Raw genomic sequence first — 23,326 nt, forward strand, 5'->3', positions numbered from 1 at the left:
ATATCAACTCCCATTATCAATAAGTTTGAAATAGAATGATTTGAACATGACTCACTGAGAATTATCAATAAACTGAATATCAATAAAATAAAATAAAAATTGAACAAATTATACAAAATCCATAAAAAGTGGACCAATAATATGGGTATAAATTTTTTCTTCAAATTAGGTTGAAGGACCTCCAATGCCATCTATTAAATTGACATATATCTTTAGAGCACATGATTTTTACATATATTTTTATTAGAGATTTATAAATGTATGTAAAAATCGTGTTGATAAAGTAACCACACACATTGAGTTTCCGAAGTTGGAGCCTTGCAAGAGAACCATAGGATATAGTGGAACATCGGTAATGACGGGGGAACCGGGGAAGCATCTTTGATGCCTAAGTTAGTAAGAAAATATTAGAAGAATAATGGACAAAATATGAATATGAGCAAAAATATCAATGAGAGAATGAGTTATCATAAAGTACCTGAACTGCCTATTTTCTTAACCTTTTTGTAGAGTCTGTATCCTGGATTGGTAAGCATATCAAGTAAGGTAAGGGTCATTGGCCATACAGTATTACTAAAAACTCTTCTTCTAACCTAAACGCTCTCTTCTCTCCCCTCAAAAAAAATAATTCTCCCCTTTTTGAACCTCCGGTAGCAAGGGGAGCAAGGGGTTTCTCCCTTCCTCCATCCCCCACCCATTCCCGCCTCTTTCGAGACTTTATCCACTTCTTTAGATGTTTTATCCACCGCCTTTAGTGATATGTCTACGTTTAACAGCTTTGTCGGCTTCTCCTCCACTATAGTGTATTTCCCACATTCACTGACGCGTGGGCAGCCCTATGGCACCATCCTCTACCGTGCCATCCGACGATGTTACTGTTCTATGTTTTTATTTGGTTTTTTAAAAAAAATAAAAAACCCTTGTACCTTTTATTATTCGTATTTCTTTTTTTGGCTAGCCTTTTGTGCCAGCCATTTTCTTATGGTTGTGTTATTAACACTTTCGGATTTTGTTTTGTTTGCAAAAGTTTGCTCCATTTAAGTGCATTCTTTTGCGTCAAGTCATTTATTTGACCCATTTCTAACTTCTTATTCTTCTTTTTTCTTTTCTTTTTTTGTAATTCTTTGTTTCCCTTCCCACACATTGAATAAAAAATAAATAAATAAAAATATCCTTGTACCTTTCTATTATTTGTGTATCATTTTTTGACTAAATTTCTGTGCTGGCCATTTTTTTATGGTTGTGTTGTTAACACATTTTGGGTTCTTGTTCCGTTTATGAAAGTTTGCTCTCTTTAAATCCTTTTTTTTGCATTATCAATTACCCTGATCATTTATTTGTTGCTCTCTTTAAATCCTTTTTTTTGCATTATCACTTATCCCGATCATTTATTTCTTTTCTTTTTTCCTACATGTAATTCTCATTTTTTCCTCCCACACATTGTATATATAAAAATAAAAAAAATAAAAAAAAGAAAAGTCATTGACCACGGAGTTATGTAATAAATGTGACTAAATAATATTAATATTGTTTAGACTTTGTGAAACATATTTAATTCATACATATTTTTAAATTAACTTTGGTTCTGGTAGCTCGGAAGTTGAGTATTAACGTAGTGAAGAAGCGTTTGGAGGAGAGACACTTAATGAGAAATTTAAACTAAATTTGTTGGGCTTTAACCCAAAGGGAGCCCTTCCAGAAATTCTCGAAGGCCAGGGCCAAACCCAGGCCTAAGAGGGGGGTTGGAAATAGTTTTCAACCAGCAATAGACGCGCCTCGGTTAGAACCTCACTAGCTGCGTCATTGCCCCAAGCGCAAAGATACTTATGTTACGCAGCTCGGCTTTCCTTTTGTACCCAAATCGGCCTCCCGTGGTTCTCTTCGCTTCCCGTGTGGGACTCTTGAGGAATCAACATTTAGCCTGTTGCTGCTCAAAGTCCACCCTTATTTCCTCATCTTATAGATCGCATAATTGAGGTAACAAGATAAATGAAAGCCATAGCTACAGCTCCCATTGACATGAAAGTGAAGCCTCGACCAAAGACACAACTACCCACTTCCAAGCAATTGCATGAAAAGGGACAAAACAAAAGTAACATTCATCTACTCAGAAACAGGAGCCACCGCCATGTGAACTTCACTTTCATCTTTTCCAGATTATTATTGGAATTTGGAAGGAGGCCTACCTCGTTACTCAGAATTCACCCAATTAAAAAAAAAAAAGAACAACCTTGTAAACCAAATTGGACTGTCAATCTGAGTCTTTTCAAGGAAAAAAAAATTAAAAAAAATTAAAAAAAAAAAAAAAAATGCAGGGGATTGCCTTTTATTGAACCCATTCTCATCTAATTGTCGTTTAAAAATGTTGTAAAATTGCTCTAAAATATGCTAATATTATGGAATTACATGATTATGTTTTCTTCCCATCCAACAGATGTCAAGAGAATTAAGCAGCGCCCTTTTCACCCCCCTTTTGCCAACCAAATCTCTAAAACCTTCCGTGCTTCCTCTTCTCAACCAAAATTTTAAGTCCTTTTTTTCTAATCTTATCATCATTTTCTTAGAATTAAATAATTTAATATATTATTTTTCATAATTTTAAAATAGTTAATAAGTCATCAAAATATCAACTCTCATTATCAATAAATTTGAAATAGAATGATTCGAACATGACTCACTGAGAATTTTAACTTTCTGCATAAATCAATAAAATGAATATTAATAAGAAATTTTGAACAAATTATATAAAATCCATAACAAGTAAGTAGACCAACAATATATCTATAAAGTTTTTCTTCAAATTAAATTTTACAGACCACTAATTACATTTATTAAATTGACATGTATCATTAGAATAAGTAATTTAAGTACTTTCTAATAACTCATTCTCTCATTAATATTTTTGCTCATATTTATATTTTGTCTATTATTCTTTTTGTGGGGTTATTTGACTTGTATATTTAATTTTCAACTTTTGCACCATCCGGTCCATCCCAATCCGAAAAAGGAAGAATGGAAGATGCTTCAGAATATACCCCTAATAACTACGACCAGCTACCACTCCCCCTCTGATTTTCTCCATAATCACTTTTGTCCTCGCATACATCAATGATTGCTTCTCTCTTTCCCTTCCAAAATTCTTCTTTAAAAAGCAAGAAATCGAAGAAATAAATTAACAATAAAGTTGAGAATTAAAAAGAAAAAAAAAAATGTGTACTCACATGTCCCAAGCCGAGCAAGAACAACTCATCGAGAAGCTCGAGATCTTCCAGATCAAAGGCAGAGACAAACGTAACCGCAAGATCCTTCGCATCATCGGAAAATTCTTCTCCGGTAACAACCCATCTCTCTATTTTCTGAACTTTGTGAAATATATATATATATATTTTTAAATTGATTTTGGTTTCTGGTAGCTCGGAATTTGAGTGTCGACGTAGTGAAGAAGTATTTGGAGGAGAGGGTGTACCCAAAGCTGGGGAAGAGGCCGTTTTCGGTGTTGTACGTGCACACAGGTGTGCAAAGGTGCGAGAATTTTTCGGGAATCTCAGCCCTACGATCAATCTACGAGGGGGTCCCGATCAGCGTCAAGGAGAATCTGGAGGCCGTGTATTTTGTCCACCCAGCCCTACAGGCCAGGCTCTTCCTCGCCACCTTTGGTCGCCTTCTCTTCAGCGGCGGGTAATTACTACTATAGTAACTGATACCAACTAACTAATTAATAAATTTTAATTTATGGTAAAAATAGTAATAATTGTGCATTACTCATGATGGTAATAAAAATAGTAATTTCGGGTGATTGTGGGCAGGTTGTATGGGAAGCTAAGGTACGTGAGTAGGCTTGATTTGCTGTGGGAACACGTGAGGAGGAACGAGATTGAGATCCCCGATTTTGTGCATGATCATGATGAAGACTTGGAGTACCGTCCGACGATGGATTATGGGTTGGAGAGCGATCACCCTAGGGTCTACGGTGCACCCGCGGTCGATTCACCATAAGATCGATGATAGAATTGGGCGGGCCTTATGGCCTCTTCCACTATTGATTGTAATCAAATAGACAGGCTTTTCTTTCTTTTGCTTTGGGCCTATTTTTTGTATTTACCTTTATGTTTTTTTTTTTTTTTTTTCTTCCTCTTCTTCTTCTTCTTCCTATGGCTGTTGTTTTTGAGGGTAATGAGGCTGCCTACTTTGAGAGGCTGCTCGGATTTCACTTGCTAGGCTGTTTGGGCACATGTTTGAATAGGTGGGGTCAGGCAATCTTTCACATGAAGTTGTTTATTGTACATACGAAAGGACAGTTTTATTGCACTGGATTTTGGTTCGGTGATGGAGTCGATGGACTTGGTTTTGCTAATATGGTGATCGAAGACCAATTTGTTTGGCATTTCATGAGAAATTAAGATATTAGTTGATTGTATCATCTCAATCTTTTTTATTAGCGTGAGTCAATGAGTTGGGCAACTAATTTCAGTTTAGAAGTAATCTTATTCCATACTTGGTAAGTCTACTATCATGGGCCTTTGGGGTAATTCGAACACTTTCATAACCTCTTTATTTTGTAAGAGGTTTAACACTTGGTAGCCAATTACAAGGAGATGACCAAACCAAACTCATGGGCCTAGCACGTAGTTTCACTACCTCTAACTGTCAATTGTAAGGGCGGTCAAATCATTCCATGGCCATTAAGGAGTGGTTTGACCACTCCCAACCACCAAGCTATAGGTTAGTGATGGTCGACTACCCTTAAGGGTCTCTGGATGGTTTAATCACTTTAAATTAAGTTATTTTTTTATTTTTATAACTTTTATTTAAAGGTAAACTTGTTATTTTATACGGGTCCGTCAAGAAAATAGTATGAATTTCTATGAATAAATTATTATAATAGTAAAAACATTCCATACGGATTTATAAGAACATTTTAAATTCTTTAAATTTTATTTGATACAATACCAAACCCTATGACCAATTTAATAATTTTGTCCAAAACATTAATTGACCACCATGTGTCAATTGGGACTGTACAAGCGGTTGCGGTTGCGGTTATTGGTTATAACCGCTAATTGCAACAGTCTAAGGCAGTTATTGAAATTCAATAACCGCAACCACTCCGCTTAGGCGATCAACGATTATTAAATCCTATAACTAGCGGTTGATAACCGCTTTTTATATATGGACTTTTGAGTCGGTTTTTGGGCATTTTTTAATTTTTAATTTTTTTAAAAAAATAAGAGCTTACCAAATAAGTAAACGAAAGAATCCATGTCGTATCTATTGACAAATGTAACGTAATCCTCCATTGCTAGTAAAATTAAACAATATATACCAAGAAAAGTGTAAAGAATTATATATACACATACACAAATAAACTTGAGAAAAGAAAACAGTATAAGTTGCATAACAAGCTTACCAATTCAAATATCCATTTGGCCGATGAAATTTCCATTAAACCCCTTAATTTGTTACCTTAAAAATGAATCGTAGAGCCTTAGGAAAAATTGAATAAGGCACCGAAATCTTAGATTTAAAAGCTCAAATGTAGTGATTTGAACTTTTGACAAATTTTAAGATATTGATAATAAATCATGATCCCAAGTATAATCTTTGCTTATTATCTAAGAGGATAAAAATTTTAGGGCGGATTGGAGATTTTTTTTTTTTTTTGTTAATAAAATTAAATACATCATTATTATTTCTATATTAAATATATAATATAAATATTTATATTATTTATATATAAGAGTAGGCGGTTAGCGGTTATTGATCGTTTATCCTTACTATTAAAATAGCTAACCACTCCGTCGTAAGCGATTAATAATTATTTATAACCGCTTTTAAAAGCGATTAATCAGTTATGCGGTTAGTGGTTAACTATTATTAGCTGATTTTCGATGCGGCCAAACACCTCTGTATCAGCCCCAAAAGGAGAGATTGAGAACAAACCTTGGAGCCCAAATCCAGCGAGAATAAAGCAGAAAAGCAGTGTTGGTGTTCAGAGTCAGTGAAGCAACGAAGATATGGGTGAGAGAGTGGTGGAGTGGTCGGGTCTTCCAAAGGAACTTTTGGAGATGATCGGCAAAAGCCTCGACACCCGTGTCGATGTTCTCCGATTTCGCAGCGTCTGTAGCTCCTGGCGTTCCTCTACCCCTCACTCTCACGCTCACTCTCCTCGCTTCCCTCTCAAATTTCCTTCTCCCTATATTGCGCTCGAGTCAGCGTCAATGTCAAGAACGCCAGTTCATCTCTGCGAAAGCACTCTCTATCTTCTTCAACCGCTAAATCCATTTCCAACTTCAACTTCTTCTTGTTGTAGCAAGGGCTGGTTGATCAATGTCCAAGAGTCAAATTCGGGCAAATTGCGTCTTTTAGATCCGCTCTCCCACCGCTATATCGGCTACTTTCCTCTTGATTACGCGAAGATGTTGAACTTGGTGAGCTTCCGGATCGTCGAATTAAGCAAAGCGTATACGCTTAGAGATCAAATTGTCATCGGACCGACATCAAAAAGGGAAAGAAAATGTATACTCAGTTACCGATTTGCTCATGGCGTGAAAAAAGCAGTGCTGTTCCCGAATTCAGCATGGACTAGTGCAGACGAGTGTGTGGTTTTCGTGATCTTTCACGGCGGGAAATTGGCTTGCGCAAAATTTGGGGATGAGGAATGGACGTTTGTGGATGATGGGATTCATGATGATATTATTGTATACAAGGGCCAACTCTATGTTGTGTGTAGATTAGGAATAGTTTCACGGATCGAATATCCATCGTCAAATTTGGTACAGTTTTCGCCTCGGCTACATGGTTCCATTTGCCATAAGCATTTGGTGGAGTCGTGTGGAGATCTTTATGTTGTTGATAGACACGCATATCTTGGTAGATTGCATACATTTGATATCAAAGTGTATAAGCTGGATGCAGAGCGAGGTCAATGGGGTTCGGTGACAAGCTTGGGTGATCGAGCGTTTGTCTTGGGAACTGCTTCTTCTTTCTCTGTTTCAGCTCAAGAATTTTTTGGATATCAAGGGAATTGCATTTACTTCACTGATTATCAAAGTAAAAGTTGTGTTTTCAAATTAAAGGATCACAGCATTGGCCGTTTAGCATTTTTCACGGAGCATTCTCATCCATTCTGTCCTCCCCCAACTTGGCTTAGCCCTACCAATCCACGTTCTTCTACTTGTTGAATGTAAGTATCAGATAATATTGTATTTCTTTAATCTAATGTGCACTCTTCTTAACTTTTTTAAAGGATAATATTTCCATGTGTTTTCACTCATAATCTATCTTTGAATTCTCTGTGTTTACTGTATTTTGATATGCCCTTACTTGTTTCCTATGACAAATTACATCAATTATATATATATATAAAAAAAAAAAAAAAAAAAAAAAAAAAAAAAAAAGAACAAAACAGTACATGATACACTCTAGGTTCTGTCATTCATGTTAAATAGATGGTTGATGAAATTTTGATTACAAGTTGAACCTTGCACAAATCTACCGATGACCTAATATGTTTGTCAAAGTCCAAGTTATTTATTGAATTGGGTGTATATATGTATGTGTCCAAGTTTTTTATTGAATTGGGTGTATATATAAAATAACGATTTTAAAACGTGCGATTTGAAAATACGATTTTTAAAAACACAGTTAAGTATTTGGTAAAATCGTAATTTAATCTTTAAAATCATGCAGTTTTCAAAATGCATATTCTTGCCTGCAATTTGAAAACATAAATTTTTCTTCGTTTTCAAATCGTAATTTTTTAAAAATACAAAATATTTTCTGTGATTTAATTTAAAATCGCACATTTTGTTTGCAAACTTGCAATGTGAAACGTATTCTAAATTGAAGAAGCATCCCAAGTGCAGGTGCATTTTACCCTAAAATAAATATAAAAAAATTCTCAATGTGCTTACAGCATAGTTGCCTGTAATCATTCAGTAAGTATTTCATGACTCTCCAACAATGCATTTTGTTTTGCTTGTAAGCATCCAAAATCTACAGTAAAGCTGAAGTCTCTTTATATACCAAGAAAATTGATTGCTGGATTATCATCAAGGACAAGGTCCTACCTTATATTGTGGTTTGGTGCTTCATTTGAAACTTGGAACTACCTGAAATTGATGGATTCAGAACTCTGTACTTGTTCTCTTATTTTGCCCAACTTTCTTTTTCCTAGACTGTATAGGTTTATAATGTCACGTCATAAGAAGAGGAACTGTTACTTCACCACTCGTTTGGCAGTAGTAAACTGTTACAATCCTCTACTACTTAGGATTAGAAGTCCATTAAAGATCATGTTTCTAGAGTCTTTTGTTGAGTAGTGGTTTACTGGGTCTCAAGTATTTCAGATTATTAGTAGAGTTAGTAGTTGTCAAATAAAGGTAATCTTTTTCAGATATCCCAATGTGGTTATAAGCAGAGAGTCTTAAGTTGTCTTATAATAAGAGTATTATTGTCGGATGAAAGATAAAATATGGCTTCAATTTTATGAAAAGCTTTTAAAAATACTTAAAAACCTTTTAGTATTGTTTCTTAAATTTGGCGTTACATTTTAGTTTTGATGGTGCGCTTTATTGCTCACCTCGGGTACCTACCTCTAACGTACTAACTATCGCTTTTTCCTGCTCCAATGAACAGAGAACCGAATGGTTATTTGAAAGGTGTTAATAATGCGGGAAAAACAGGTAGTTATACTTTTTCACTTTTGTTTGGTTTAATTTATATGTTTTTTTAAAAAAAAATAAAAAAAAAATTATAGTAAATAATCCTAACCCCTAGCATGATTTTTTCTTATAGTAGACGGCAAAGACGATGGTGTTGCGTACGGTACACCCAATAGCAGAAGGAGAGACCGGTGCCGACGCCTACAAAAATGTTGAATCTTTTTTTTTTTTTGAACATGTAGGTTTTTAGTTTTTTTTTTTTCAAGCTTAGCCCCTCCTCCTGCTTCTTCTTCTTCTTCTCCTTCCCGTCAATGTATAAAATTGATGTCTCTAGAAAAAGAGGAAGAAACAGAGAGCTCTGGAAACCCTTCCCGTTACAAACGGAAAATGTCTATTTAGACATTACCTTGTTCGTGTTGGAAAGAAAATTATTTTAAGGGAGAACTTTACAAAAAATGTATTGGACTATCATGCGTTTTGACGGAAGGGTACTGAACTATCATTTCTCTCGAATCGAGATTTTAAACTATCAAAAACCTTCAAATATAGGTATTCCGCCAGCTTTGGGCGTTAAATCCTTATTGAATAACTAAAATACCCCTCTTCTTTTTCTAGAAAAAAAATAAAATAAAATAATGCTAAGATTTAGGTGTTAGTCAGAATTTAATGAAATTTGTAAAAATGCCTATGCCTGAATCTTTAAATATTTTTATAAAAAAAAATTAAAAAATAAACACATAGGTATTTTAGGAATTTTGGCATGATTTAACACCCAAAGCTAATGAAATACCCTTATTTTAGGGTTTTTAATAGTTTAAAACAGAGAAATGATATCCCACTTCTTTTTCTAGAAAAAATAATAATAATAAAAAAAATTAGCTAATCACGTAGAGTTCTAGCCTAAACTGGTTGGTGGGTCAACCAAGTCAACTCAAAGCCCAAATTGCCAACCCTAAAACTAGCCGTATAAAAAGAAAAAGGTAAAGGGGAACGTAGTAAGAGTTTTGTTTTTTGAGGTGCTACGTGTTGAGAGTTAATACTTTGTCTTAAGATTGGCTTAAATTAGTAAGAAATGTCTAATACTCTTTCTCCCACATATGATTACTCTCGTACTCTCAACACGTGAAATATTTAATAAAAATAAAAATAAAATCACATAAACATGGTTCGAATAAAAATTAAATCACATAAACATGTTTCGAATTAATTCTGAGCATAGGCTGACACATGATTAACATCACAATCTTTAAATAAAGTGACACGTGAGACAGAACATGACATTACAAATAAAATTGAACTCTACTCGTAATAGACACGACGTTAGAGGAATTCAAAGATAGGACAGAGCTGTACAATAAATTTGTTCTGAACAACAAAAGTGAGAGAATCTCTATAGGGCCTATCCATTCAAACAGATTTTGGACAATCTGCCTACCAACTTAGGTAAGTAAGCCTCGTAGAGACTCTCCCATTGCAATCGGATCAACAAATTGTTATAGATCCAATCCTTCAAGGACAACATAATTAACAACCTTCTAAATTTTTTATCACATTAGGAAACTACAATACCTATATTCAGCATTTAGACGTTTGGGCTTTGAGGAGGCCAAAATATATGAGAATAGTCTGGGAAATTTACCATCTTCTCAATGTTGTGATCCTCTAAGCAGAACACCCCAATGTCATTCTCATCAGTGAAGTAAATGCAATTCCATTTACACCCACCGAATTGTCGAGCTGAAACAAACAAAGAAGAGTCATTCCCAAGAAAGAACACCCGATCACCCAAGTTCTGCACCATAACCCAATCACCCAACTCTTGGTCCAGCTTATAAACTTTGAAATCAACTGTCCTAGGACAAACATGGTATCTAAGGAGATTATGATTCATATTCTCATGATGTCGTAACCTCCGCTCCCTCTTAAAGTATCTATCAACAACATAGAATTCCCCACATGATTCCACCAAATGCTTCTGGGTACCCAAACCACATAACGGAGGGAAAAACTGTATTAGCTTCAATGATGAACATTCAATCCATGAAACTATTCCCAACCTATCAATCACATAGAACTGGCCCTTGTATACGATAATGTCATCATAATTAGAATTCTTATCATCTACAAGGGTCCATTTCTCGTCTCCATATTTCGCAAAACCCAACTTTCCACCATCATATAAGGCGAAAATCATGCAATCTTTAACACTAGTCCATGCAGAGTTGGGGTACAACACTACTTTGCTCACGCCACAAATAGGCGATCCATCAGAATATTGAAGTTTATATGATTTGCTTACCTCGACTACCCGGAAATCCAATAGGTTTATCCCGTTTGGAAAAGAGGCCGGGAGAAACCTGCAATGGAGGCATGAAAGTGGGTTCAAAAGGCGTATTTTCCCAGTTTCTGACTCTTCAACCTTAATCAAACAGCCTTTCGAAGAAGAAGAAGACGCTGGAATGTTTGGATTCTCGTCGGAAGGTTCAAGACGGTAGATGGTATTCTGCGAGACAAAGGCGTCGACGGCATTTCCATTGCTGTCGGCGTAAGGAAAACGGAGAGGCAAACAAGGAGATATCTCGCGTAAGGGAGGGATAGAGGATCGCCAGGAAACACAGACGCTGCGAAATCGGAGAATATCGATGCCCGCGTCGAGGCTTTTGCCGATGTACGGCAAGAGTTCCTCCGGAAGATTGGACCAGTTGACGACTTCCTTATCCATAGCTTAATTAGTTGGGTTGACTTGCAGAATGACTTCGCACAACAGAGAAGGACCAAGAACCAATGGTATATTTCATTATTTCTCAAGAAAACATAATAATAAGGTGTGCCAGTATCCTTAGTCAAATCTATGGTGTATGGGCCGTGCTATCCTTCGACTCTTCGAGGGTTTGTGCTTGGCCCAAAAGAAAAGGAAAATGCTACGCACTCATTTTTTCTTCCTTTTTTTTTTTTATTATTTTTTTATAGGGTAATTTTTAAAATTATTATTAAATTTGAAATATATTTTTATTGGATTTTAATCCAATGATAGTTTTAAAAACCACTTAAAAAAGTGTGAACAAGTAAGAGTATGTTGTTTACTCAGAAGAAAAGAGTGAATTGTGTGGTACCCCAACAAGGTACACCAGAAGGCCAATATGTTTTGGTAAATTTTAAAAGTCACGTCAGATAATGTAAGATGAGAGTATAAGTGAGAGAGTATGAGTAACATTTTTTTTTTCTTAATGTTTTGATGTAAGATAAATGTGAAAGTAGTTTTGAGTATTATGTTTTGAGTTCTTTGTTATTTTTTATTTTTATTTTTTATTTTTTTTTTAAAAAGGAGGAAATGTATTGGTTTAAACTTTTAAAACTTTGCACATAATGACATGTACAATTAAATTTAATTATTTAGTGACTGACATGGTAAATATCACATGAACTATCATGTCAGTTTATAAGAAAGTTGTGATAAAAATTACAATACTCTTTATAAAGTAATACTAAACTGAACACTCATTCTTATTGAGTCCTCCAAAATTGATATGACTTTTAAGATCACAATTAATGTGTGATAAATTACTATTCAATTTTGATCTAATGGTGATTTTAAAAGCAACGTCAATTTTGAAATGATTAAAAGAGAACATGAATGAGTTAGAGTTCAAATATTGACTCCTAATTTAATTTCCAATCTAATCAAATATTTTATATTATTCCCGTCTACATTAAGAATTAAACAAACTTCTATTTCTTCAAGTCCTAATTCTACTCATGGTCAACACAAAAATAAGAATTTCTCGCAATTGGCTGTTTGAATTGTGTGTAATTCGAGTAGCTTCGCACAAAGACCGCAAGACTTACCCTGTCCCGTACAGTCTGAGTGTAATGCCAACATGTTTAAAACAAGTATAACAAGGAGCACCATCGTCGGCCGACCGACCGACCGGAAAAATGTATTAACAAGAATCATCAATAGAAAATGCTAAAGTGACAGAGGAGAAAGATTATGCCACATCACAAATAAGATTGGACTGAACTCATAATAATAGACACAACAACATTAGAAGAGTTGAAGGAGACAATGACATACTCAATCGCAACATAATTAACCCTAGAAATTTTGTATCAGATTAGGAAACTACAAAATACCTACAATCAGCTTTTAGACGTTTGTGATTTTAGTTGTTTTTTAATGTTCTTGGTTTGGAAAAACAAATCAAAAGGACAAAAAGAGAGAAAATGTAAATAGTTTTAGAACAATTGGTTATTTTTTATATGAAAAGTAATAACGCTATATATTACATTTTTATATCACAATTATCACATCAATGTCTCTTAAAACTATCAAAAATTTGCAATGTACATCGTCGTTTCACAAAATGACAAAATTGACCATAAACTTTTTTCAATAAGACAAAAATACTCCTATAAATTTGAAAAAATTAAAAAATAATAATAAAACAAAAACTAATATATATATATATATATATATATCACCCTTGGCCAAACCATCCCAAAGCCATGAGATTTTTGGCATTACAAGTAGTACCGTAACCACCCTCAACGGAGGGTGGTTTTTGGGTTCCATCCGCTCATACGCATCCACAATCAAAAGAAAAAAAAAAAAAAAAATCAATTATTTGAATAGCGAAAAGAAGCAACAAATTCCATGACCTGACAATGGCACAACAACTGTGAGAGGGGAAGCAACGTAAGGGGCTCAAGTAGGGGTGGGTATCGGTTCGGTTCGGTTAACCGACAATTCACCGACTTCATTTTGACAACCTGAAATTTCAAAATTTTCAGTTAAAATCAATTAATGAAACAATGTCGTTTTGATTTCCAAAAAAAAAAAAAGGACAAAATGATCAAATGAAACGACGTCGTTTTTCTCCAAAGTGTCGGTTCAATTAACCAGAATGAAAAAAAATAAAATAAAAAATAAAAAATTGCTGGCTACCGAACCAAACTGACTTTTGAAATAAAAATATATACTTACTACCGAACCAAAATAAGTCGATAGGCGATAGACGGTAATCGGATATTTTGTCCACCCCTAAGCTCAGGCGACAACAAAGGAAAATAGAGGGTTGTATTTACTTAAAGTTGTTCCAATGAATAGAAGTCAAAGGAAGTTTCCAGTATAAACTCTCCCCAGTAGAAACGACTTTGTTTTGATATGATTATTTTTTATATATATTTTATATAATATATATTATTATAAGGGATAGGTATATTTGGATATAATATATATCATTTGCCTCCACCTATTTTGAGTATGTTATTTTCCTGGGAGCTAATACATGGGGGACACTTTACCGTCCTCTCTGGGAGCTGATACATGGGGGACACTTTACCGTCCCCCAACCTCCTGTTTTAATATAAAATAAATAAATAAATAAATGTCATCTGATATCACATCAGATGACACTTTTTTGTTTTGTTTTTTTTTTTTATTTAAAAACAAAAAAGAGGGGGTGGGGTGGGGGACGGTAAAGTGTCACCCACAAATCATTTCCATATTTTCCCATTATATGCAGAAAGCAGGCTGGGCCATTTGCTCGCCCATGCAAACGGGCAAATGGCGGAGGTGGGTGTGCCGGTTAAAAACTAGCTTGCTGTACAGGCCTAGGAACAACTGACATTGCAACCCCCTCTCAGTGGAGATGTTCAAATAATGTGCAATAGAACAACCAATTGTAAGAGATACCAACCCCAAAAAAATATTGGTAAGAGAATAACCAAGCTTGTTTAGAGCATTTCCAACCAAATAGGCAAATGGTTCATAATAGTCTATTTATCATCTCCAACAAAATAGGCCGAGTATAATTTTTCATTAGTGTGAATAGTAAATAGGCAGAAGAACCTATTCACTATTCACACTATAATCAATTTTTTTACTGTTTTCTCTCTCTTCCTTTATTTATTTCGCACTCTTTCTCCCTCTTTCTATCACATTTTCTTACACACAAAATAATATTTTAAAAAAAAATCAAAGAATAGAATAAAAAATCTGTTGGAGTGAGTACAGAAAAAATAATAAAAGAATTGTACTTTTTCAATAATTACTTTGATTATTATTGCTGGATATGGTCTTAGTTATTCAGGAAAACAAAACATATTTATTCATAAAAGGGCACTCATTTCTTGCCTCAACTAAAAGGGACTCGGTATTTCCTTAATATTGGCGAGTGATGTGAAACATGTTTTAACCGTTCTAGAATACAACTAAACAAATTCACGGTTCACGTAAATTTCAATGAAAAAACAAGCATTTCGGGGTGATGGAAATCAAAGTAAAACAGAGCAACAAAATAAGTTTTGAAGGATAGTTTTTCTGGTTGATCACATTTCAGGCATATCCTAGATGAGATGGGCTTGACTCTCTACAAAATACTAGCTGTCGGCAATAATTCTACTCCAAGTCGAATTAGGTAATAGTCTCAACCTAGATTCAATAAAGACTTTTTTAAGAATCTGAAGTATAAACTACAAAAAAAAATATTTTATTATTAGAGCATACTTCTCTCTCGTAAACTAATTTAGGCATAAGAACGATACTCCGAAAAAAATCTCTCAGTTTTAATTATTTTGCGGTGATAGCATGAAGAATATAAAAAAAAAAGGTATTGAAAACTGTCCTATCACTAGCTCGTGAGTAGATTCATACCAACAGTTCAATCACCATGAAAACAACGTGTTATTGGAAAAATATATGAGCATATCACAACAGAAGTAAACACACCAACAGAGAGTTCAAGGGTAGCTTTCCAGTGAAAACACATGGAAAAGATATCCTTGGGGGGGGGGTTCATATATACTTACATTCATGGATTAGCAGAGCTAAGCCAAGTTGGGGCTTCCCAGAAGGGACGAGAATCATCCGTGAAAAATGGTAAATCGGCAATGCTGTCATCCTCTAAACTAAAAATATGACTTTCATGTTGATCAATGAAGTAAATGCAATTCCCTTTACATCCCACAAATTCTTTAGCCGAAACAGAGAAACAACAATCAGCACCCAAAACAAATGCTCGATCACCCAAGCTTTTCAACAAAACCCATCCACCACCCTCTTCATCCAGCTTGTACACTTTGAAACCAACTGTCTTGGGAAGATTACGGCGCCGAAAGTTGTTCTCCATCCTCCTCCGTTCCCCGTCAAAGTATCGATCAACAACATAAAGAGCTCCACACGACTCCACCAGATGCTTCTGGTTACCCAAACCACATACCGGAGGGGAAAACTTAACCAACGTCAAGGATGAACAGTTGATCCACCAAACATTTCCCAATCTATGATCAACAACATAGAACTGACCCTTGTAAACAATAATATCATCGTATTCAAGGCTCTGATCCCCTACGAGGGTCCACTTCTCATCCCCACATTTCGCGAAAGCCAATTTCCCCCAATTAAATATCACGAAAACCGCAGACTCGTCTTCGTCAGTCCAAGCTGAACTAGGCAACATCACTACTTTGTTCACCCAAGGAATAGAGCGGTTACAACGGTAACTGAGGTCACGATCTCTTTCAGTTTCTGATCTGGGTGGAGTGGCGACATCAAATCTAAGCATATGGGATTTTCTTAATTCCACGACCCGGAATTTCAATAAGTTCAAAGTATTTGGGGTAACAGGGGAGCACCTGTATTTGTGGTTGGGGAGTGGATCTAAAAGACGCAATTTGCCTGAATTTGACTCTTGGACCTTGATCAACCAACCCTTATTACAAGAAGAAGTTGAAGTTGGAAAAGGATTTACCGGTTGAAGAAGATAGAGAGTGCTTTCGCAGAGATAAACTGGCTGTCGTGACATTGACGCCGATTCCAGCGCACTGCGGGGTTCAGGGAATTTGAGAGGGAAACGAGAAGAGTGAGCGTGAAAGGGAGGGATAGAGGAACGCCAGGAGGTACAGACGCCGCGAAATCGGAGAACATCGACGCGGGCGTCGAGGCTTTTGCCGATCATTGGCAACAGATCCTTCGGAAGATCGGACCACTCCACTACTCTCTCACCCATATCTTTGTTCGTTGACTGGCTCAGTGGCTCTCCCTGACGGAACTGAACCACCAGCGTTGTATTGGGTACATTTTGGATTTAGAAAACATTAAAAAACCAGAAAAGTAGTCTTTTTTTTGCTTTTTCTTTTTCTTTTTTTTTTTTAAAAAAAATATATTATTTATCCCATGAACAAACAATTATTTTTTTTTATGAAACATCATGGTGAAATGACAAGTGTCATGATCATTTAAACTGTCTACCAGTTATGATTTATCCATCACTGTTCCATACCTCATCTCTTCATCCTTCCTGCCACCCATCCACCCTTCTCACCTTCCGTCATCTGTCTTCCTTTTTTAAGGTGTTTAAGCCACTGGAGATAAGGCATAAACTCCATCTATCCCACTATCCTTTTCGATGTTTTAAGCCACTGGAGATAAGGCGAAATCTCCATCTACCCCTCTATCCTTTCAAGTTTTTCCACGCTTTCTGGTTTGTCACCACACAGCATATGTCTCTGGTTTTTCCCTCCGCCCCTCACCGTGTTCTTTGTAAATTTTGGAACGGTTTTAGGATCGAAATTTTCGAATCTAAATCTACTCTCCTCCTTCGATTTTTACACGACACGCTCCTCACCAATGGGTTCTCCGGCGTCCCCGGCTTCCACCGATGGTCTCCAGTTCTTCCACCGCCGCCTCCTCCCCAGCGCGTGGCTTGCACGCTCCAGAGCGTTTTTCGCTCTGGCCGGCGCGTAACCACCCTGTTTGCTCCCACAGCCTCCCACCACTTCGTCCATCGGTGGTTCCGGACGAAACCGACGTTTCCTGTTGCTGAGAGGTCTCCCCTCGGCGGCGCGTGTACCTCACGCGCCGTCACGGCTGCTGGCTCCCACTGCTCCTCCTCCTACCGGACTTCTGCTGTTACTGTTTGTGTTTTTATTTTGTTGTTTTGGGCTTATTTGTTGTATTCCTTCCCCCCCGGTTTACCCCTGTAATTGTGTTTGGGTCCTTATGACTCAATACACTTGTGATATCACCTTTACTGGTGACCCCGTCTTTGTGGCATCAGTGCCTCGAGCCAATGGGCCCGCATCTTCGGAAGCATTGCCCCCGCGTACTTTCATTCTTAGTTTTTAATTTGGGTTGCCCAAGCCCTCTTGTTTTTGTTTTTGTTGTTTTAAGTTTTAATTGTAATAGTTTCTGACGTACTTATTAAAAAAAAAAAAAAAAAAAACAAAATTACATTAATAAGTGAAAAATATATATTTTTTTTAAATAAAAAAACTAATTTTGTTTAAAAATATCTAAGTTTTTTTTTTAAAATATATTTAAGAATAAATGCAAAATCATCCTTTATTGTTTGTCGAAATTACAAATCATTTATACCGTAATATAAAATAATTGAGAAGTCTATAGATAAGTCAAAATAACAATTTAGTCTCTGCACTCAAATTCTGTCAAAACACTTGACGTATTTCATTAATGTACCATGTGTCATCACCAATAGAATGATATACATATCACTTTTTTATAATGAATAAATTAAATATATAAAAATTAAAAACTTAACAAGTTAATTTTTGGAATAAATACAAAATCAATCTCTTTGGTTGGCCTAAATTACGAATAGCTTATTGCGGTATTAAAAATAATTTAGATGTCTTCGGGGTGACCAAAATAACAATTTAGCCTATGTAGTCAAATTCCGTCAAAACACTTGACGAATTCCGTTAGTGTGACACGTCATAATAATTAAAAAAAAAAATTATTAACATTAAAAATATAACATATAAAACCTAAAACTTAAAAAATTATTTTTCTTAAAAAAAAAAAAAAAAAAATTGAGAAAAGCAAAGGGGTGGGCCGTGCGTCACCCTCGGCCCCATCTGGGATGGTTTGCGGGGCACCCAAAAGGTGGAGCTGGCGCGTGAGCCACCCCAGAAGTGGGTGACTGCAGGCCACCTCTAGCCTCTTCATTTTTTTTTTTCCTCATTTTTTTTTTATTCGCACAAGGACACAATGAAAAGAATCTAGCCCAAGTGATCATATGTCACGCACGTGACCATTATTCTGTTCAAATAGACTGAATCTCCTAACGAAATGTTTAAATCATAATAAATTAGCAATTTGAAATGTCATATCATGACACTTGTCAATTTATAATGCTTCGTAAAAAATATTTATTAATTTAAAGAGCTAAATAATATTTAACCTTTTTTGGAGATATGAATCTCCCAGTGGCCGAATTAAAGCCAATTTGGAAGCCGATTGAGAGAAGACTGTTGTTAAACCCTTCTTTTCTCATGCAGGGATGAGGCAAATTAATTAATTATAATTCGAGCAAATAATTATAACAAATCTCAATTCAAATTTGAGTTCCAGAATCCAGGGTCTGTCCTGAAATTTCTTTCATGGAACGTAGCATAGATATTGGGAATCACCCAAAAAATTGCCGAGTACATGTGAAAATTAATCAATATTTGCTTTAAGAATTTAATAATTTTAAATATTAATAATTTTAAAAAAAAAATTAAATTACATGATTCATATTTGTGATGTTAATATTTATCATTTTTAATTTACCCATATGGTACCAACTTTGTGTATAATATCAATTGTTTTACCTGTGCCACTACATATTTAAAGGAAATTTTCATTAAGAGGGGGAGGAGGGATTCGAACTAATGACCTCCGCTTCATGATGCGTGGTCGTCAACCAATTGAGCTACTCCTTGGGGATATATTTCTATGTTAATTAATCCGCAAAGGTGTAAGAGGATATTTGATTTAAAAATTAGACTGTAATGTCAATAATGTTATATATTACACCCCAATTCAACCCGTTGTTAGATATTATCTTCATATATGGCATATATGCCACATATACAACATTTATTGTATTTAATAAATAAATATAATATACGGTATCATGATTATGTAATTTAAATTTATTAAATTATCGTAATTGAATCATTAAATTGATTTCAAATCAATTTAATTATTATTTTATTGATGGGAGGAATAATACGGTGTTTATTAAATATAAGGGCCCTGACCTAACTTATAAATAGAGGAGAAATGATCACTACACTCATTTCTCACAACAGCCCCACAACAAGCTGACGTGGCTGGTAATATTTTATTATTTTTTTACAAAAAGAAAAGAAAACAAAACAAAAAAAATAATAAAATATTACCAGCCACGTCAGCTTGTTGTGGGGTTGTTGTGAGAAATGAGTGTAGGGATCATTTCTCTAAATAGAGAGTCTGTGTACACCATCAATACTGCAATACAGTAAAGCATAAGTTAGAAGACACTTTATAATTTTATTCTTCATAAGTTATTGGAAAACGCTTCAGCAAGCCTAAATCTTGTTTTTTATTTTCCGTTGCGCATGTCAGTTTAGCATAATATATTTATTTGTGCTAACACCCCTATTTTATTGGGCTAATGAGGCCGTGTCAATCAGTCTTTAATTAGACATTGAAAAAAAAAATAATGACTTATAACTAGGAGTGAGCAAAAAACCACAATACTCGCCCCGCCCCATCTAGCAGGAAAACCGCACCCATGGTGCCGGCCATGGGCCTGTATTTGGACCCCCTGCATGGTGCGGTGCGGGTTGCAGGAGGACCATTTGAAAAAATCCTGGAACCCGCCCTGCACCGCCCCTACCCGCACAAATTATATATATAATTAAAAAAACCCTACCCCTTTCCTTAACCCTAGCGTGCCGCAGCTGCACCCCCTTTTTCATATTTCTCTTATTTTCTTCCTCTTCTCTTCATCTTTGTTACTAACAAAGGATGACGGCGGAATGGAGGAGGATTGGAGCCTGGAGAATTTGTGAAAAGAAGAGCTGAACTTGAAACGGTGAAACCTAAAAGGAAAAGAAGAGAAGAGGAAGAATCCAAAAAATGAAGAGCCGAAGACTAGTGGACCACGTGTCACATGCAGGTTGTAGTATTTTTTAAAGTGTGATACAGCTATTAGTCATTACACTCCCTACTCCAAACCGTGCGTTTAGCTTAAATACTCATACGGTGCGTTTAGCCTAAATACTAAAAACGCAACTGTATTAAAAAAAACCCTAACTTCATCTTCCCTTTTCTTCCCCTGCGCCGCACAGCGCCACAGCCCACAGCCTCGATCGATTGTTCCCATCTTCGCTGGCTCCGCCGGTCCAGTGGCCTATGGGTAAACAAAGTATTACCAAATAGTCCTGCTAATACACAAGATGAGGAGGTGAGTCCAAGAATGTCTAATTTTATTTATGGCAATCCTCTTTCAAGAATATTCTTCTTGTTGTTGCTGTTGTGGGTTCCTTTTATATGCAACATATACCGGAAAGAATTATCACTGCTTGTGTATGTTTGCCGTTTGGTATTGAATCTAGCTTTGGTTTGATTTTTCTCACGTTCTGGCTTGAATCGGGGATACCTGCACAACCCGCAAACCCCGCATTCCCTGCCCCGCGTCACCCACCCCCGCCCCGCACGGATGTCACTGATTTTATGCAATTTACGAGTATAAATTTGAGAACACGCATGTATGCGAGGCGGAGCCAAAAAAGGGGAAAACCCATCCTCTCCCCTGCCCATGCTCACCCTACTCATAACCACGGCAACATCGGCACAAAAAGGAAACATCAGCACAAAAAGGATAATGATTAAAAAAAAGTATAGTAGGTAGTATTATTCATTAAAGAAGAACAGACAACCTACGACCTTGAAAATTAATTCTTAGTGATCACGATTTTTTAACTAGTAAAAACATTTCATAAATATTATCGTTCTGCACCCAAAATTGCCTTCAAGACAAATTTTTTAAATAAACAACCGAAAATATACCTTGCATGTAATCCAAGATATACACATATAAATAAACAAGAAACAACTCTCACTTCAAATTTTCTCTTAAAAAGATTGTTCACCGGTGTTTTTCCTCATTTTTTTTCACTATTCTTTTAAAACTAATAACTTCAAAATATTTTAACTTTTTTCACATTTTATATTATATCAATATTTTTTTTTATTATTATTTAAATAAAAAATTTACTACAATACAAAATCTTTTCACTTTTTCATAATTTTTTTTTTATTTTTTTTTATTTATTTTTTATTTTTTATCAATCACTTCTTACAATTAGTCAAATAAAAAAAAAAAAAAAAAATGAACTCAACAATCTTTACCAAATACCATCCATAATCTTAGAATTTTTTGACCAGATTTTAAAAAATTTAACTGTGATCTCGAGTTTCGAAGCGTCCATGTAAATGGGCTCAACAGTGAGCACTACAGACCGTTCATGGAGCTATCCTGACAAGTCTGGACTCGAAATGCCCTCTGTCATTCCTTATTCAATTCTCTTAAATTTAGATAAATATTTTTATGAAATTCCAATCCATACTAATTTCCTAAACAATTGAGAATCTAAGATTATTTAGACGGGGACACCTTATAAGCAACAAAGCGTGAATATCCATTTTGGATAAAGCATCGGTGTCCCAATATAACAAAGAGTGGATAAGATTATATACTTTTAAGTACCTTTAGTTATACTGAGATAGTTTTCAGTATGGTGACACAAAGTTTTGTAAAATTTTTTATTAACCATTGCAAACAATAAATATCAATAAATGAGTTCGTCGGAGGTGACAGCTGGACCCACTCCGATACCTAAGTCAATCTTTTTAAAAGAATTTAGATCAAGTTTGTATAATAAAACATTCATCTATCTCATATTTGGTGGTTTGCACTTATTTATAGATGAGATTTCAACCGTTTACTATGTATTGGGTGAAAACTGATTCTCTAACTCCAAGATTCCTTTTCGACATACCCGGAAAGCTTACGTGTTTATCAAATACAGGTGACACGTAAGCAATTTTAGACGGTTCTGGACGGAAAGAGTGAAGTAAAAAACATGAACAAATTTAGGAGTTAAAAATCAAATTTTAAAATTGTAAAAGTAAATGGAAATTACATGAAGACTCTAGGAATAAATTTAAAATTTTCTTATAATTTAATTAGAATCAAATTTATGGATTGATTTATTTTAATTAATCTCACCCACCTTGATCAAATTCGGAGCAATTAAATTGGACCAATCTAATATAAGACCTAACTTTCTCCGTTCCATCAACTCCGAAAGTTTTTGAATTGGTTAGATGTGATGCCTCACCCTCACCTTCTAATACAAGTTAGTTGACTTCATGGATGGAACTTGTGTTAAAGTTGGATGGTGGATGTTAGGACGACCCGTCGCTGCACGTAACTAACATCTTCTGGTGGTCCGTAGACCATCAGTAGACGCATGGTCTTGAGTGATCAGGTCCAATCAGATCCCTATATCTTGTCCAAGATTTGACCATCTAAACCTTTGAGACTTGAACACAGTTGGAACTACCAATACAGGAGCCTGACAGGTAAACATCTTACTAATTAATTGAACTACTAGTCTTTTGTGGTCCATCAACTGCTGGAGCTGATATACCATATTAATAGAGTGTAAATTTGTAATAGACCTTACATCGGTCCATATTAAAAAGAATAATTAAAGAGTAATGTTAGAGATTATGTACATTTTGATCCCATAACCTTAGGATCTTCCTTGTAAAAGTAGTAATAATAATAATAATAAAAAGTTTAAAAGTTGATTGAGACTAATAT

At 35.4% G+C, this 23,326-nt stretch overlaps 4 protein-coding genes, 1 long non-coding RNA gene and 1 other non-coding gene across 6 annotated transcripts; 2 read left to right on the plus strand and 4 right to left on the minus strand.

The window, feature by feature from the left end:
• Positions 1 to 199: 199 nt before the first annotated feature.
• On the minus strand, positions 200 to 3,311 carry LOC133852068 (uncharacterized). The gene is made up of 3 exons (XR_009895887.1): positions 3,222 to 3,311; positions 479 to 520; positions 200 to 388 (listed from the first exon to the last, which is right to left on the minus strand). It is a non-coding gene; the product is annotated as an uncharacterized LOC133852068 (long non-coding RNA).
• Positions 1,672 to 1,822, minus strand: LOC133853074 (U4 spliceosomal RNA). The gene has a single exon (XR_009896198.1). It is a non-coding gene; the product is annotated as a U4 spliceosomal RNA (small nuclear RNA).
• On the plus strand, positions 3,075 to 4,322 carry LOC133852067 (uncharacterized). Its single transcript, XM_062288739.1, has 3 exons — positions 3,075 to 3,333; positions 3,414 to 3,678; positions 3,807 to 4,322. The coding sequence occupies exons 1-3, from the start codon at positions 3,210 to 3,212 to the stop codon at positions 3,994 to 3,996; spliced, it is 579 nt and encodes a 192-aa protein (XP_062144723.1). The 5' UTR covers positions 3,075 to 3,209; the 3' UTR covers positions 3,997 to 4,322.
• Positions 4,323 to 5,916: 1,594 nt separating this feature from the next.
• On the plus strand, positions 5,917 to 9,121 carry LOC133852257 (F-box protein At2g26160-like). The gene is made up of 3 exons (XM_062288973.1): positions 5,917 to 7,183; positions 8,638 to 8,684; positions 8,797 to 9,121. The coding sequence occupies exon 1, from the start codon at positions 6,015 to 6,017 to the stop codon at positions 7,179 to 7,181; it is 1,167 nt and encodes a 388-aa protein (XP_062144957.1). The 5' UTR covers positions 5,917 to 6,014; the 3' UTR covers positions 7,182 to 7,183; positions 8,638 to 8,684; positions 8,797 to 9,121.
• Positions 9,122 to 9,853: 732 nt separating this feature from the next.
• LOC133852116 (F-box protein SKIP23-like) lies at positions 9,854 to 11,433 on the minus strand. Its single transcript, XM_062288793.1, has one exon. The coding sequence runs from the start codon at positions 11,383 to 11,385 to the stop codon at positions 10,246 to 10,248; it is 1,140 nt and encodes a 379-aa protein (XP_062144777.1). The 5' UTR covers positions 11,386 to 11,433; the 3' UTR covers positions 9,854 to 10,245.
• A 1,790-nt stretch (positions 11,434 to 13,223) lies between these two features.
• Positions 13,224 to 16,741, minus strand: LOC133851954 (putative F-box protein At1g65770). The gene is made up of 2 exons (XM_062288592.1): positions 15,474 to 16,741; positions 13,224 to 13,433 (listed from the first exon to the last, which is right to left on the minus strand). Exon 1 carries the CDS (start codon positions 16,670 to 16,672, stop codon positions 15,476 to 15,478), a length of 1,197 nt encoding a protein of 398 aa, XP_062144576.1. The 5' UTR covers positions 16,673 to 16,741; the 3' UTR covers positions 13,224 to 13,433; positions 15,474 to 15,475.
• Between the last annotated feature and the right edge of the window lie 6,585 nt (positions 16,742 to 23,326).

Source organism: Alnus glutinosa, chromosome 12 (genome assembly GCF_958979055.1).
Source record: "Alnus glutinosa chromosome 12, dhAlnGlut1.1, whole genome shotgun sequence".
Classification (NCBI taxonomy): domain Eukaryota; kingdom Viridiplantae; phylum Streptophyta; class Magnoliopsida; order Fagales; family Betulaceae; genus Alnus; species Alnus glutinosa.

Coding starts and splice junctions, on each gene's coding strand:
- LOC133852067 (XM_062288739.1), top strand. CDS start 3,210: ATGTGTACTCACATGTCCCAAGCCGAGCAAGAACAACTCATCGAGAAG. Junction 3,334..3,413: donor CATCGGAAAATTCTTCTCCG/GTAACAACCCAT, acceptor GGTTTCTGGTAG/CTCGGAATTTGAGTGTCGAC. Junction 3,679..3,806: donor CGCCTTCTCTTCAGCGGCGG/GTAATTACTACT, acceptor GATTGTGGGCAG/GTTGTATGGGAAGCTAAGGT.
- LOC133852257 (XM_062288973.1), top strand. CDS start 6,015: ATGGGTGAGAGAGTGGTGGAGTGGTCGGGTCTTCCAAAGGAACTTTTG.
- LOC133852116 (XM_062288793.1), bottom strand. CDS start 11,385: ATGGATAAGGAAGTCGTCAACTGGTCCAATCTTCCGGAGGAACTCTTG.
- LOC133851954 (XM_062288592.1), bottom strand. CDS start 16,672: ATGGGTGAGAGAGTAGTGGAGTGGTCCGATCTTCCGAAGGATCTGTTG.